At 33.3% G+C, this 12,908-nt stretch overlaps 1 protein-coding gene across 2 annotated transcripts in view; it reads left to right on the plus strand.

The window, feature by feature from the left end:
* The first annotated feature begins 5,035 nt into the window (after nt 1-5,035).
* LOC143047660 (neuronal acetylcholine receptor subunit alpha-6-like) overlaps nt 5,036-12,908 on the plus strand; it is a 67,308-nt gene continuing 59,435 nt past the window's right edge. The window contains exon 1 of one of the 2 annotated variants that reach the window (XM_076220844.1): nt 5,036-5,815. In XM_076220844.1, the coding sequence (XP_076076959.1) occupies nt 5,758-5,815 (58 nt within the window). In that variant the 5' untranslated portion in view covers nt 5,036-5,757. Of the gene's footprint in view, nt 5,816-5,982; nt 6,189-12,908 lie in introns of those variants that run through there. The other variant, XM_076220845.1, reaches the window with a different exon arrangement.

Raw genomic sequence — 12,908 nt, forward strand, 5'->3', positions numbered from 1 at the left:
GAAGATCCATTGGGGCCTTCGACTGCTTTCTGTTCTTTTGTCATGTTACTGTCTCTTTTACACATTTCACATTTTCATTCTCAATTTTTAAGAATGTTAGGTTCAAATGAAAACTAAATCCTTTAATTTCCCTGAAAATTTTGAGTGGGTCTCATTGGAGTCTAAGCGTGACGCGGGATTGCTGACTTTTTGTAAGCGTTACACGTGAAAGTCATTGTGCCGTGAAAACGGGAATTGAAGTTTAGCGGGACACGGGAATTTACAAAAAAAATGAGAATTGCTTACGTATATAGTGTGAGCGGGATACGGGAATCTGACAAAACAGTAAGCGGGATCCGGGATCAGAACCCCCCAACAAGACCCCCATTAGAGAGAACATTTACTGCTTTAGTACAGTTGTGATAGGTAATGCAAAATGTTTTAATCATTTTACCTTAGATTTCATTTCATTTCATGGACATGCAGATATGGATAGTCTGTTTTTACATCTTAAAAATTCATTTAATATTTATTTTTTATGCTAAAGACGGGCATGGAAGAGACAGTACTGAATTGCATTACTTACCAAATGATTATGATAGAATATGTTCCACATGTTTGATTTTGGATACATTTTGTAGCTAGGAGAGCAACGCATGATAGGTACATTTTTTCATGTGGTTTTTTTTTTTTTTTTTCTAAATGGGAGATGATATCTAGATTTGAGACCATGATATAAGGAGCCTGTAATTCAGTGGTTGCCGTTTGTTTGCGTGTTGAATATTCGTTTTTCGTTTAATTTTTGTACATAAATAAGGCCGTTAGTTTTCTCGTTTGAATTGTTTTACATTGTCATTTCAGGGCCTTTTATAGGTGGTTATGCGGTATTGGCTTTGCTCATTAAAGGCCGTACGGTGACCTGCAAATGTTAATTTCTGTTTCATTTGGTCTCTTGTGGAGAATTGTCTCATTGGCAATCATACCACATCTTTTTTATATGTATTTGCTTACTATTTGTATGGTTCTATTTATATTACTTTGTGGTGGATTGTCAGTATCATTAGTAAAAAAAAATGTTAAAATACCGAATTGTTCCTCAGATTAGAATACATTCATTCGTTTTTAGTAATGACAATGCCTGACATGCATGATGCTTGGGGCTAGATGAGCTAGTTAAAGATACCATAAAATTGAGAATGGAAATGGGGAATGTGCCAAAGAGACAACAACCCGACCATAGAAAAAAACAACAGCAGAAGGTCACCAACAGTTCTTCAATGTAGCGAGAAATTCCCGCACTCGGAGGCGTCCTTCAGCTGGCCCCTAAACAAATATATACTAGTTCAGTGATAATGAACGCCATAATACATGCTTATGACTATGTATGCCAGACGCGAGTTTCGTCTACATTATTTACTCGTCAGTTGCGCTCGAAGTAAAACAGTTCAAAGTCAAAATCAATTCGAAGTTGTGGAGATTTTATGCAAATATCCGAATTGTTATTAAGATATTGTTATTCAATAGTTCATGATATTAGCTCTCGATACTTTCGCAGTGAAAATTAACAGGCGAATTTAAAATAGAATGACCACGGATACCTAATGATTACAAACGCAAATTTTAAAATTATTACTTTATTTTGTAAAATTCTTCCCTCGAGTGCTTGTTTTGGCCAAAATTGATATTCTCAGCATGACCGTAAATTTATCATTTAAAGTTGTCAGAAACTAATTCTTGTTTGTCGATCAAGTGGACACCTATGTCGAAATATGTAGTTATCAAAAATAACCAGCTGGATAGAAATTTATTTTACTTGCCCTTTAACCCTACCCTTCAGAGGTTCGTGCTTTGTTGAACATTAGTACTTTTAACCCATACATTGTACCATACATTTCGTGTCACTGTTTGGAATGCGAGTGGTTAGCTCATTGACAGATACTAATTGAATTCCTTTAACTAAATTATACTATAGTTTTCTTTATAAAGGTGAGATTTTTAGATAAAATTCTCTTGCTTGTTTGAAATAAAATCAAAATGTAATTTAAGAATGCTATTGCATGCTAACATCCATTACGATGATGGTATGTTGGGAGCTGCATACGAAAGTGTAACAACTCATCCCTAACCGCTAATATTTATATATTTTGTTGACAAATTATCTTCTGTGATCGTTTTCATATACTGACAGATAATCTCGTTACAAGGATATAGATTACATACGTATCTTTTATCTATTTCGTTGTATTATTTTCACGGGAGTATGAAACACTTTCTTGAATAAATAAGCTTTGATCGTTGATTCGGATCACAAAATAACAAACTTAGCTCCCGTTAGTTTATTATGCATTTTGTAAGAATTTACCGAGTGTTATCTTTATAAACATCCTTGTGTAAATGAAAATAAGAAATGCATGCATTAAAACCGTTGCATATAAGAATACTTTTATCATAATGTTAGCACAATTATTTTTTTATTCGAATATGTGTAGATTTTAAATACTTAATTACAAACTTTTATAATCTGAAACTAGTTAAACAATAACAATCCCTTCAGTAAAAGTTTACTAATAGGACTAGCGTTGGTGCTAGAGGCGGATAAAACATTCTTGTGTAAATGAATAAGAAATGCATGCATTTATAAATTTTAAATTGTTATATATAAGAATAACACCATCCGCCTCTAAGCACCAACGACCTAGTCCTATATAAAACCTGTTATTGTTTAACAAACTTTGATTAAAAAAAACTTGTTATTGGAAATGTTGAAAATTAGTATTTAAAATCTTCACATATTCATAATAGTGTATACTAGTATAGAAATTGTACGTGTAAAGATAACGTTTTCCTATATAGCTGCATCAATACCAGTTTTTATTCAGAAACAAAAAGCAAATTTTTACAGGTTCTACTTTTGAAAACATTTCAAACGGCAGTCTAGAATTTCTTATAACATTTAAGAATTACCTCTTCAGCATCAATTGTGAAGTTAAGAAAAGGAAAAATACAGAAACATAATGAAAAGGGAAAATAGGGAAAAATAATCTTCCTTATGGGGTCTATTCCATGCTCTTAACCTATTCAAACCAACGTTTTCATCGAATGACAGTCTGCCGGACATGTCAAGCAATAAAACTTGTTGACTCAATTTCCAGAAGTTGTCCGATTGATTTTTTGCTCATTTGTTCTCGTGCTGAATGTGATTGAAAGATATGCCCGCCGCAGGATTTTACACACAAAAAAATCACAATCGACTTAAATCAGAATTCATTTTATTAAGGTGTCAAAATTTTATTATTAAATTTAAAATGAAAATATATGAAAGTCGTCGTGTCATTGCAAAAATTATTCAATAGTAAATACATATATTTTCTTTATGGCGGTGTAAAATACACAAAAAAACAAGAATGTGTCCCATCCGCACTATCATTTTCCATGTTCAGTGGACCGTGAAAATGGGATAAAATCTCTAATTTGGCATTAAAATTAGAATGATCTAATCATAGGAAACATGTTTACTAAGTTTCAAGTTGATTGGACTTCAACTTCATCAAAAACTACCTCGACCAAAAACTTTAACCTGAAGCGGAACGAACGGACGGACGGACGGACGAACGGACGGACGGACGGACGAACGGACGGACAGACCAGAAAACATAATGCCCATAAATTGGGCATAAAATGTGAAAATATTCAACGAAAAATATGGTAATCAATATCAATTACCCGTTGACGATATAAAATGGCAACCAGAGCTATGAACTGTTATCCTGACAGTCTGGAATGAGGAAAAGAGACATTATTTCAGATCCGTTTTATTTTACAAAGCTAGTAAGAAAATGAATATCAAGACATATGAATATCAAGATAATGATATACATTACTTATATCGTTTGAATTAAATGTATAGGAAAAAGTCCAATTCAACTCATGCTTTCTTTATTGAGAATAAAGAAAGAGATAACAAATTTACTTAAATTAGCTTCAGCACTCATTACGCAAGAATAAAAATCCTAGTGTTCTATATCATGTCTGTAATATTTTTCGTATTATGTACTATAATTGCCTGGTAAGACCGTCTTTAAAATAACATATCTGAGAAATTAAAAGACAATAAAAACCGTGAGAATAAAAACGGTATGTATACAGGAGTCGTGAGAACAACACCGGTATGTACAGGAGCATGAGAACAAACTCGGTATGTAGGATATCGTGAGAACAAAACCGGTATGTACAGGAGTCGTGAGAACAAAACCGGTATGTAGGGGTTGGGGGAACAAAACCAGTATGTGGGGTTGTGAGATCAAAACCGGAATGTAGAGTTTTGAGAACAAAACCAGCATGAAGGGGTTGTGAGAACAAAACCGGTTTATAATGGTTGTGAGAACAAAGCCGGTATGTAGGGATTGTGCGAACCAAACCAGTATGTTGCATTGAAGAGTTTGTGAGAACAAAGCTGGTATGTAGGGGTGTGCACAAAACCGGTATGTAGGGGTTGTGAGAACAAAACCTGTATGTAGGGGTTGTGCGCAAAATCGATATGTAGGGGTTGTGAGAACAAAACCGGTATGTAGGGGTTGTGCTCAAATACAGTATGAAGTGGTTTTGAGAACAAAATTGGTATGTAGTGGTTCAGAGGACAAAACCGGTATGTAGGGGTTTTGAAGAAAAAATTGCATCTGACCAGAAAAAGAAATAGTGACGTTTTCATTGTGATGTTATGCTTCTTTGACATTAACCTGGTATTTTACTTCCTCTGCATGTTTTGTATAGTTATACGCAATATTTAACGAGAAATGACAGTACATTAAATAGACAGGTAATATAGATAAGCTGACATAAACAATATACTGTATGTACCTATATATGTTCGACTTGAAAGAGAACACGAGAATTGTTAGATGAAACGAGATATTACGGTCGTAGATAATTGTAATCAGATCAATTTAATACACAAAATACTCTTTTCTTCTACTGTATCAAAAAGCAGATATAAGTACCTTCTTTGATCACAGGTTCAAAGGCACAGACAAATAAATTTAATATACAATCTGAATATACTCTGTCAATTTCAAAGACATGGTCTTCAAAGTTAAGTATTTATATACTAAGTATGTGTCTTTACTTATGTGACCGTTTGGAGAAAATGGCTATAAATTTCAACCGTCCACACTTGAGAAAGTAAATCAGTTTTCTTTATAAAGATAAATTAATTGTGATATTCAAGTGGCTGGTACATTGTGTGAAAGGAACAGTTGAGATTTAACTAACAGTTTTTAAAGGAATGTAATTTTTATTGAATAAACTAAGCTTGATGGATATGAATCTAGCAATTCTTTCTTTATATCAAGCTTGACAAGTGTAAACAGAGGTCTTACACTACGAATATTTGTATTGATTTGCTGTTTAAGAAAGCTTGTTGATCACCCATCTCACAAAACCACTCTCATTCAATCAGTAACGTTAAAGTTTACGGTGTTAAAATCATTATAAGAAACTGATTTGACGAGCAGGCTCATCTGAGGCTTCAGCTAGAACGTTCAGTCTACAATAACCTTAGTACACATTGATGGAATATTGGAGGTGACCAGATGCGAAAGCCAGAGTGTCAATTTCAGAAGAGTTGAGCCATGTAATTTTCACGTCACTGTAACATTACATTTTGGCAATTTTGACTTCCGCAGGAAGATTTAATTGAAGGTTAATCAAAGGATTTAACGATGGGTTAAGAGATCAAAAGATTTAAATATACTACATCTACTGAACATTTTTAAAATAACAATGTTGGATTTTGTTATGGTTTATCTGCTGGTATCTGCATCACATGCCGCGTATCAAGGTAAATATCTTTATTTATATATCTTTATAAAATTACGATGTATTAGATACGGATTCCAGTTATAAGGTTTTTATGACGAAAAAATAATCAAACTATGAAATCATACTGTGATAATCAACTTGTGTTTCCTTTGGAAAACGAAGACCTGTTTACTTTTATTAAAAAGTACCAGCAGATTACTGGATTAGAACAGAGATATCTAATACGACGGGATGGCAATCTTTTGGGATGTGAGATATAAGGGATAAAAATGTGAAGACCTGGGATATAGGGGTAAAAAATATGATCCGGGAAAAAGAAGAAAACTAAAAGAGCAGGATTAGGATTCGAGCACCTCCTTTCGATGTTTTTAATGACACGTGAATATATAGAGGTTTGTTTGGTTCTTTTGAATACCATACTCATTTCAGTAAAAATACAAAAAGTTTTGAAAAATACTTGCTTATGAAATAAATGAAAGGGGAGAACCACCTTTCGTCTTTACTTTGAAAATTCTTTCTCGTCTTACAAATCTTACAAAACTTTTCTTTCGTGTACTTGTTTTATGTTTTGAAGATGGGAAGTACTTTAAGAAATACTTGATCAATAACTAAAGAAAACTTCATTTATGTTGACATTATTCTGTAATCATATTTAAATATACATTAAAGTTTGACAGGATTCAAACCGGGTCATATTATCTTGCTCACTGACTTTTTAAGGGCTACGCAAATCACTTTCAAGCCTCATTACGTGATTTTTATCGAAAGATTGTTTACTAAGCTAACCAATAATTTTGTTGTCACAAATGTACAATAACATGCCAAAAGGAAATTATGCATAACCTTATATTTGAAAAAAATACCGTTATTGGAAGGCACATTTAATGATAATGTAAATATAGATTTGGGTGGTCACAATCCATTTTTGATATTACAAGTATATACTTTTGTTTACCATGTTGTCGACAATGGTGTGTGTTTAGCTAAATACCATTTTAGTATTTAAGAGGTATTTTTAAAAGCGTTAAAATTTGTTTAAATAAAAAAATACAACTTATTACTGATATTTCCTAATCATGTCCGTAAATCCTATAGTATGTAAAGCATGTACAGTTATTGAAATTTCTTATAATACTATTACTAACTAATTTTTCGGATACTTTTTTTAATATTTTGACCAACATCACGACGATATTTTGTGGATGATGTTTGTATTCCCTTTATGTATTTTGCAAGGGAATATTTGAGTTTTACATATTCACTCAATTTTTTCTTCTTGGAAAAGCTGAGAAAATAAATCGGTCGCGAAAATAAGTTGGTTAACAGTAATTATGTTTTACTTCCCAATGAAATCATGGTTGCGTGCATATGTAAATATGTCCACTATTTACCAGGGAGAAAAAAAAATCACCGACCTTCTTCAACTTTTAATTAAGTTGAATTTTGGTTCCAAAGTCAAAGTATATGTTGCATGCTTAGTTTCATATCGTTTCAATAGAGGGTATTGATCAGCGTATGCGTCAAATTGATTCTTCATCTTGTGTCTTCCTGTAAGTGTCATCTTGTATCTACAGAGGGTCTTGATAAGAGCATGCGTCAAATTGATTCTTCATCTTGTGTCTTCTTGTTAGTGTCAACTCGTATCTACATAGGGTCTTGATGAGAGCATACGTCAAATTTATTCTTCATCTTGTGTCTTCCTGTAAGTGTCATCTCGTATCTACAGAGGGTCTTGATGAGAGCATGCGTCAAATTGATTCTTCATCTTGTGTCTTCCTGTAAGTGTCATCTCGTATCTACATAGGGTCTTGATGAAGACATGCGTCAAATTGATTCTTCATCTTGTGTCTTCCTGTAAGTGTCATCTCGTATCTACAGAGGGTCTTGATGAGAGCATGCGTCAAATTGATTCTTCATCTTGTGTCTTCCTGTAAGTGTCACCTCGTATCTACAGAGGGTCTTGATGAGAGTATGCGTCATATTGATTCTTCATCTTGTGTCTTCCTGTAAGTGTCATCTCGTATCTACAGAGGGTCATGATGAGAGCATGCGTCAAGTTGCTTCTTGAGTCTTCCTGTTCTGAAAGAGGCAGATGAACTTCTGATGCATGTGTAGCTATTTTACTCCGATGTGTATTGTTTCTTCTTATTGGTTATATTTCTGCTGATGCTGCTTCTTTTGAAAGGGTGGGACAGAATCTGTTATCAAACTTTTCAAATGGAAAATATGCAAGTGGTCGATCAATGCATTAATGAGATGAGCATAACGCAGAATTTTAAATAGTTCGTGTGGTTCTGGCTAAAAATATTAAGTTAAGAATACTAGTAGTTATAATGTTGAATTATTGCCGTTAATTCTGGTGTGGTAATAATTGAAATAAGTTCTATACATGTCTTTTTTTCGCAATTGCAATTGCCTCACGTGTTGGTGATATGCCGTTGACCGAGAATCATGGCGGGAAAAAAATCAGTAATATCGTTTAGGGGATCGGGAGTGATTCCATCGAGTAATACACAATATACCTATATTTAAACATATCAATAATAGGTATTAAACATATGAATAATATATTAGGCCAATTAAATTTAATTGCTAGATTTTCATCCCCGCCCGCCCCTCTGAAATCGTCCCGCCCCGATTTTTTTTATTTAACAAATATACGATTTCCGGATTTTGGTCATGTCCGTTACCAGGAACCATCGATAATTTCGTTTCATTCGAAACTTCCTGTTTCAAATTTCTTTTTTGTATTTCTTCGCCGGAGTAATCCCATCGAAAATGATTAAGTCGAAATATTCTGCTGCTCTATGATAACAACATCATCTACCGAGAATAGAGATTGATAACGAGAAGGGCATGAAATATTCGAGTTACGAGTAAAACGCCTTGTCCTTGAACACAAATTGCGGTAGTCACCGGTAGTCACAAGTGAATCGAAAATCGTGTTTTTTTCTTTATTTATACAATGACTTTGTGTCAGGAAATTTGGACTGTGAATGATATCCAAAGCGCAAGAATCGTAGAACAAATTGGTACAAAATCATGACTGGATTAAAGAAATTGACACAAGCACGAACTTGTTTGAATTATGACCGTATGATTGGAAAAAAAATGTCGACAAACACGCATTTTAATTAAACAAGCCCTTCTATTCACCCATGGCTTTTGTTTTTGTTGACAAACAGCAAACACCCTCTGTTACTGTCCCTACCATCAATTTAGTCATTAAGCCACAACTAATTTTTTTGTTAAGTTCATGTTTTACATCATAATTTCTTTCAACACTGAGTTTACATTTTATTCTGTACTCGTAATATTTGTGTTGCATACAATTGTACCAAAACATTTAATTGATTTTATGACGACTACAAACCATTGCTTATCAAGCAAAATAAATGTGGTGTAGGTATACTAGTAGTCTAACTGAAGACTGAAGAGAGCATTTCTCTTCTTTTTGATGTCTACTATAAATAGGTTTCTAAAGCGGCAATTGCATGTATAACAGTGGTTGCCAATCAGAGATTTTTATTTAAGAGTTTGAAAAATAGTGTAGGATTCCTTATACAGCATGTATATACATTATACAAGCTTGTTTCCCACTAGCATATACCCCGCGGTATGAAAAAACTCATGACGAGGGTTTCATATGAAATAAAATTTAAAAAATAAAATCCTCCCACCCGCCTCATTTTTTTCAAAAATTTGGATGAAAATCTACTAATTAATTTTAGTTGGCCTTATAGGTATTCAACATATGAATAATAGGTACATGTAAAGAATTGTCTTCCCCACAACTGAGTTGCAGTTTCATGCATATTTATCGTATGCCATTCAACATTGATAATTGTAGCCAAAACTTTTGATTTAGTAAGCCATTGAATAGTAAGTTGTAATTAAAGATAACCTTATTTCTCCTGGTATAAACCACCCATCAATTTAGACATAAAACCAATACTTGTACCAAATATCCAAGTATAATCAATACATTGTACTTGCACCAACTATCCAAGTATATAAACACTCTGAGTATAAATACACGCCATAAAAGGCTATAATAAATACCAAAGACTTTGTAAAGTGGATAGTCGCACGACACCGCGGATGCTCTATATTTATTAAGAAATAAACATAATTCATACATATATCTTCACACATAATATATAATTCATACATCAATATAAAACAAAAAACTCTTCATTGACCAAGAAAATCTGACTGTTCAGATTGACGGTGTCGGCTTGCTGAATGATTACATATATAGGCAGTAAAATACCGCGAAATAATTTTGAAGCGGGGAAAACCTATCGCCCTCTATGCTACATATGATGAAAACACCCAGGAGAAATTAATTTCATTCTAATGTACCGCCCGTTTATACGAATGAAATTACAATTATTTATATTTTTTTCTGTAGCTTGATAACCGTCACTGTTACATATGAAAAAAACACTTAAAAAACACACTTTCTTCAGTTTGATTTTCTCTCTCGATTTTTTGGCTTGATTATTTTTTGAAATATCCGTTTTTTGGCTTGAATATTTCCGGATTCCGTTTTAGGAGCATCATGCGGTCACCCACGCTCTGCTTACTCCGATGGTTACGCTTTGTGGTTACCTACAGTCTAACCGTATGAGTTTTAATTCAATCAAGAATCCTGAGTCACGTGGCTGGTAACTGTTAAAGCAAACGTAACACACCAAACACAACGGTTACGCTGGTGGGTTTAATTTACCTTATCTTGTTTACCATTGGTTCAATTTGGTTACGCTGGTTGCTTTAATTTACCTTATTTTGTTTACTATGGTGCAATTTGATTACGCTGGTTGCTTTAATTTACCTTATCTTGTCTACCATTGTAACAATTTGCTTACGCTGGTTGCTTTAATTTACCTTATTTTGTTTACCATTGGTGCACTTTGGTTACGCTGGTTGTTTTAATTTACCTTATCTTGTTTACCATTGGTGCAATTTGCTTACGCTGGTTGCTTTAATTTACCTTATCTTGTTTACCATTGGTTCAATTTGCTTACGCTGGTTGCTTTAATTTACCTTATCTTGTCTACCATTGTTACAATTTGCTTACGCTGGTTGCTTTAATTTACCTTATCTTGTTTACCATTGGTGCAATTTGCTTACGCTGGTTGCTTTAATTTACCTTATCTTGTTTACCATTGGTGCAATTTGCTTACGCTGATTGCTTTAATTTACCTTATCTTGTCAACCATTGGTGCAATTTGATTAAAACCTCGTATCTCGATGTGGTCCCGTTTATCGAAATGTTTCACGATATTCGTAACCCCAAGAAAGTAAGGGACGACATCAAAAGTTCAATGTAGGATAAAAAAAACTTAATTCACATAGTTTTTTCACTGACACCCCCACCCCCATCTTAACTTAATTGGGAAACATTGTTGACCAATATGGATACATGTAAAAATCAATGTAGGATAAACATAACTTGCAGCAATTTTATCCCCCCCCCCCCCCCACCCCCAAACTATTTGAATTAAGTTTTTCATCCTACATCGATCTTTTGATGTCGTCCCTAACGCTGATTGTCAAAATAATGTGGTCCAGCATATTCGAATCAGCAGATTTTTGTCAGTTATAAGCATTTCCGAAAGCAATTTCATACATACTTTTAAGATGCTAACAGATATTATTAATTACTTTGTAAATAATATATCTTTGTTTCAATCAAGACTTTTTTTTTTTTTTATCGTAGAATCGATTGGTTAACACATTAATATGAATAACGAAAGAAGGAATTGACAAAGGGATATATTAGACAACGTTTCTCTTTGAAGGTGTCTGCAGTAACATATTTCCAATTTTTCATTGAATATATATGGTTTAAGAATGTTTTTGAGTTTGCATTGGTTCAAGATTTGCCATTTCTTTTCACCATCTTAAAGCTTGTTTTATATATTTATATATGTGAAATGTATCGTTTGCGAACTACAAAAAGTACATGTAAATAAATAAGCACAGCCGACCATTTCAAGTTCCAAGATGAACATTTGTTGTTTATAATCACCTGACAGCAAGATTCTGTTTTATGAATATTACTCTTCTGAATAATATCAGTTAAGCTCAGCTGCTCAAGTACATTGAATAACAAAAAACTGTTTGGTCGAAAAATTCCTCTGCTTAAATCGTTATTTGACAGGTACTCTTGATTCTAACGAAGCTGCCATGTAAACAGTTAGAATATTACAGCCGATTGCATTGAGTGTGAAGTCACAGGTAATATCTTTGGTTAGCGTGCTTCATAGCTTAACCATAAAGTCATTACTGTATTATGTTAGGCAAACTACCCTCCTTTAAGAGTAGAATAAACTGTCAGATAACCAATCTATCTGTCTGTTGGACTAGGCTACTTCGAAAGGATGGTATTATACCTGAGCTGATAGTGACTTCACGGTTCAACTAACAAGCAAGCTAACCAAAAATATAACCGTTGACTACAGACTCAATGAAATCGGCTCTAAACGTTTCACAATTTCTCATGAAGAAATTATTTTCCAGAAAAAAATTATGTTCATCAAACTTGAATACTGTAAATTCAGAAATAATTGCAAGGATTTTATTATTGGGAAAAATGCGAAAGAGTTGTAAACGCAATAATTTAAACTCGCATTTTGAAATATTTTATATCAAACAGGATTTTTCTCAAAATCGTCAAAATTATAATCGCATTTAAGTCTAAAACTGACAAAATCACAATAATAAATACATGCAATAGTTTCTGTTTGAATAAATAAATATCCCATGTGTTAATTTGTAAAGGTTTGCTCATAATTCTTCCGGCTTTCAACGAACCAAATTTATAAAGTGGTATTTTGCGCATGACTGAATGAGTTATTCTTTCGAATCCAAGGAAAACAAATTTGTAGACAGATTTGATGAATTGTCCCCCAAAGGATCAACTTTACTCAAGACAAATGAAATGTTAAAATCTCAAGATGTAATAAACAATAGCACTTGAGATATATGATAATTCAATAAGTGTCAACACATTGATTAATTCTTTTAATAAGAGCGTTCTTATTTATTAAGATAGATAAACGGGCATTTTATTTTATTCATTTTTTTAACTTTACGATTTGATT

Source organism: Mytilus galloprovincialis, chromosome 10 (genome assembly GCF_965363235.1).
Source record: "Mytilus galloprovincialis chromosome 10, xbMytGall1.hap1.1, whole genome shotgun sequence".
In the NCBI taxonomy this organism is placed as follows: domain Eukaryota; kingdom Metazoa; phylum Mollusca; class Bivalvia; order Mytilida; family Mytilidae; genus Mytilus; species Mytilus galloprovincialis.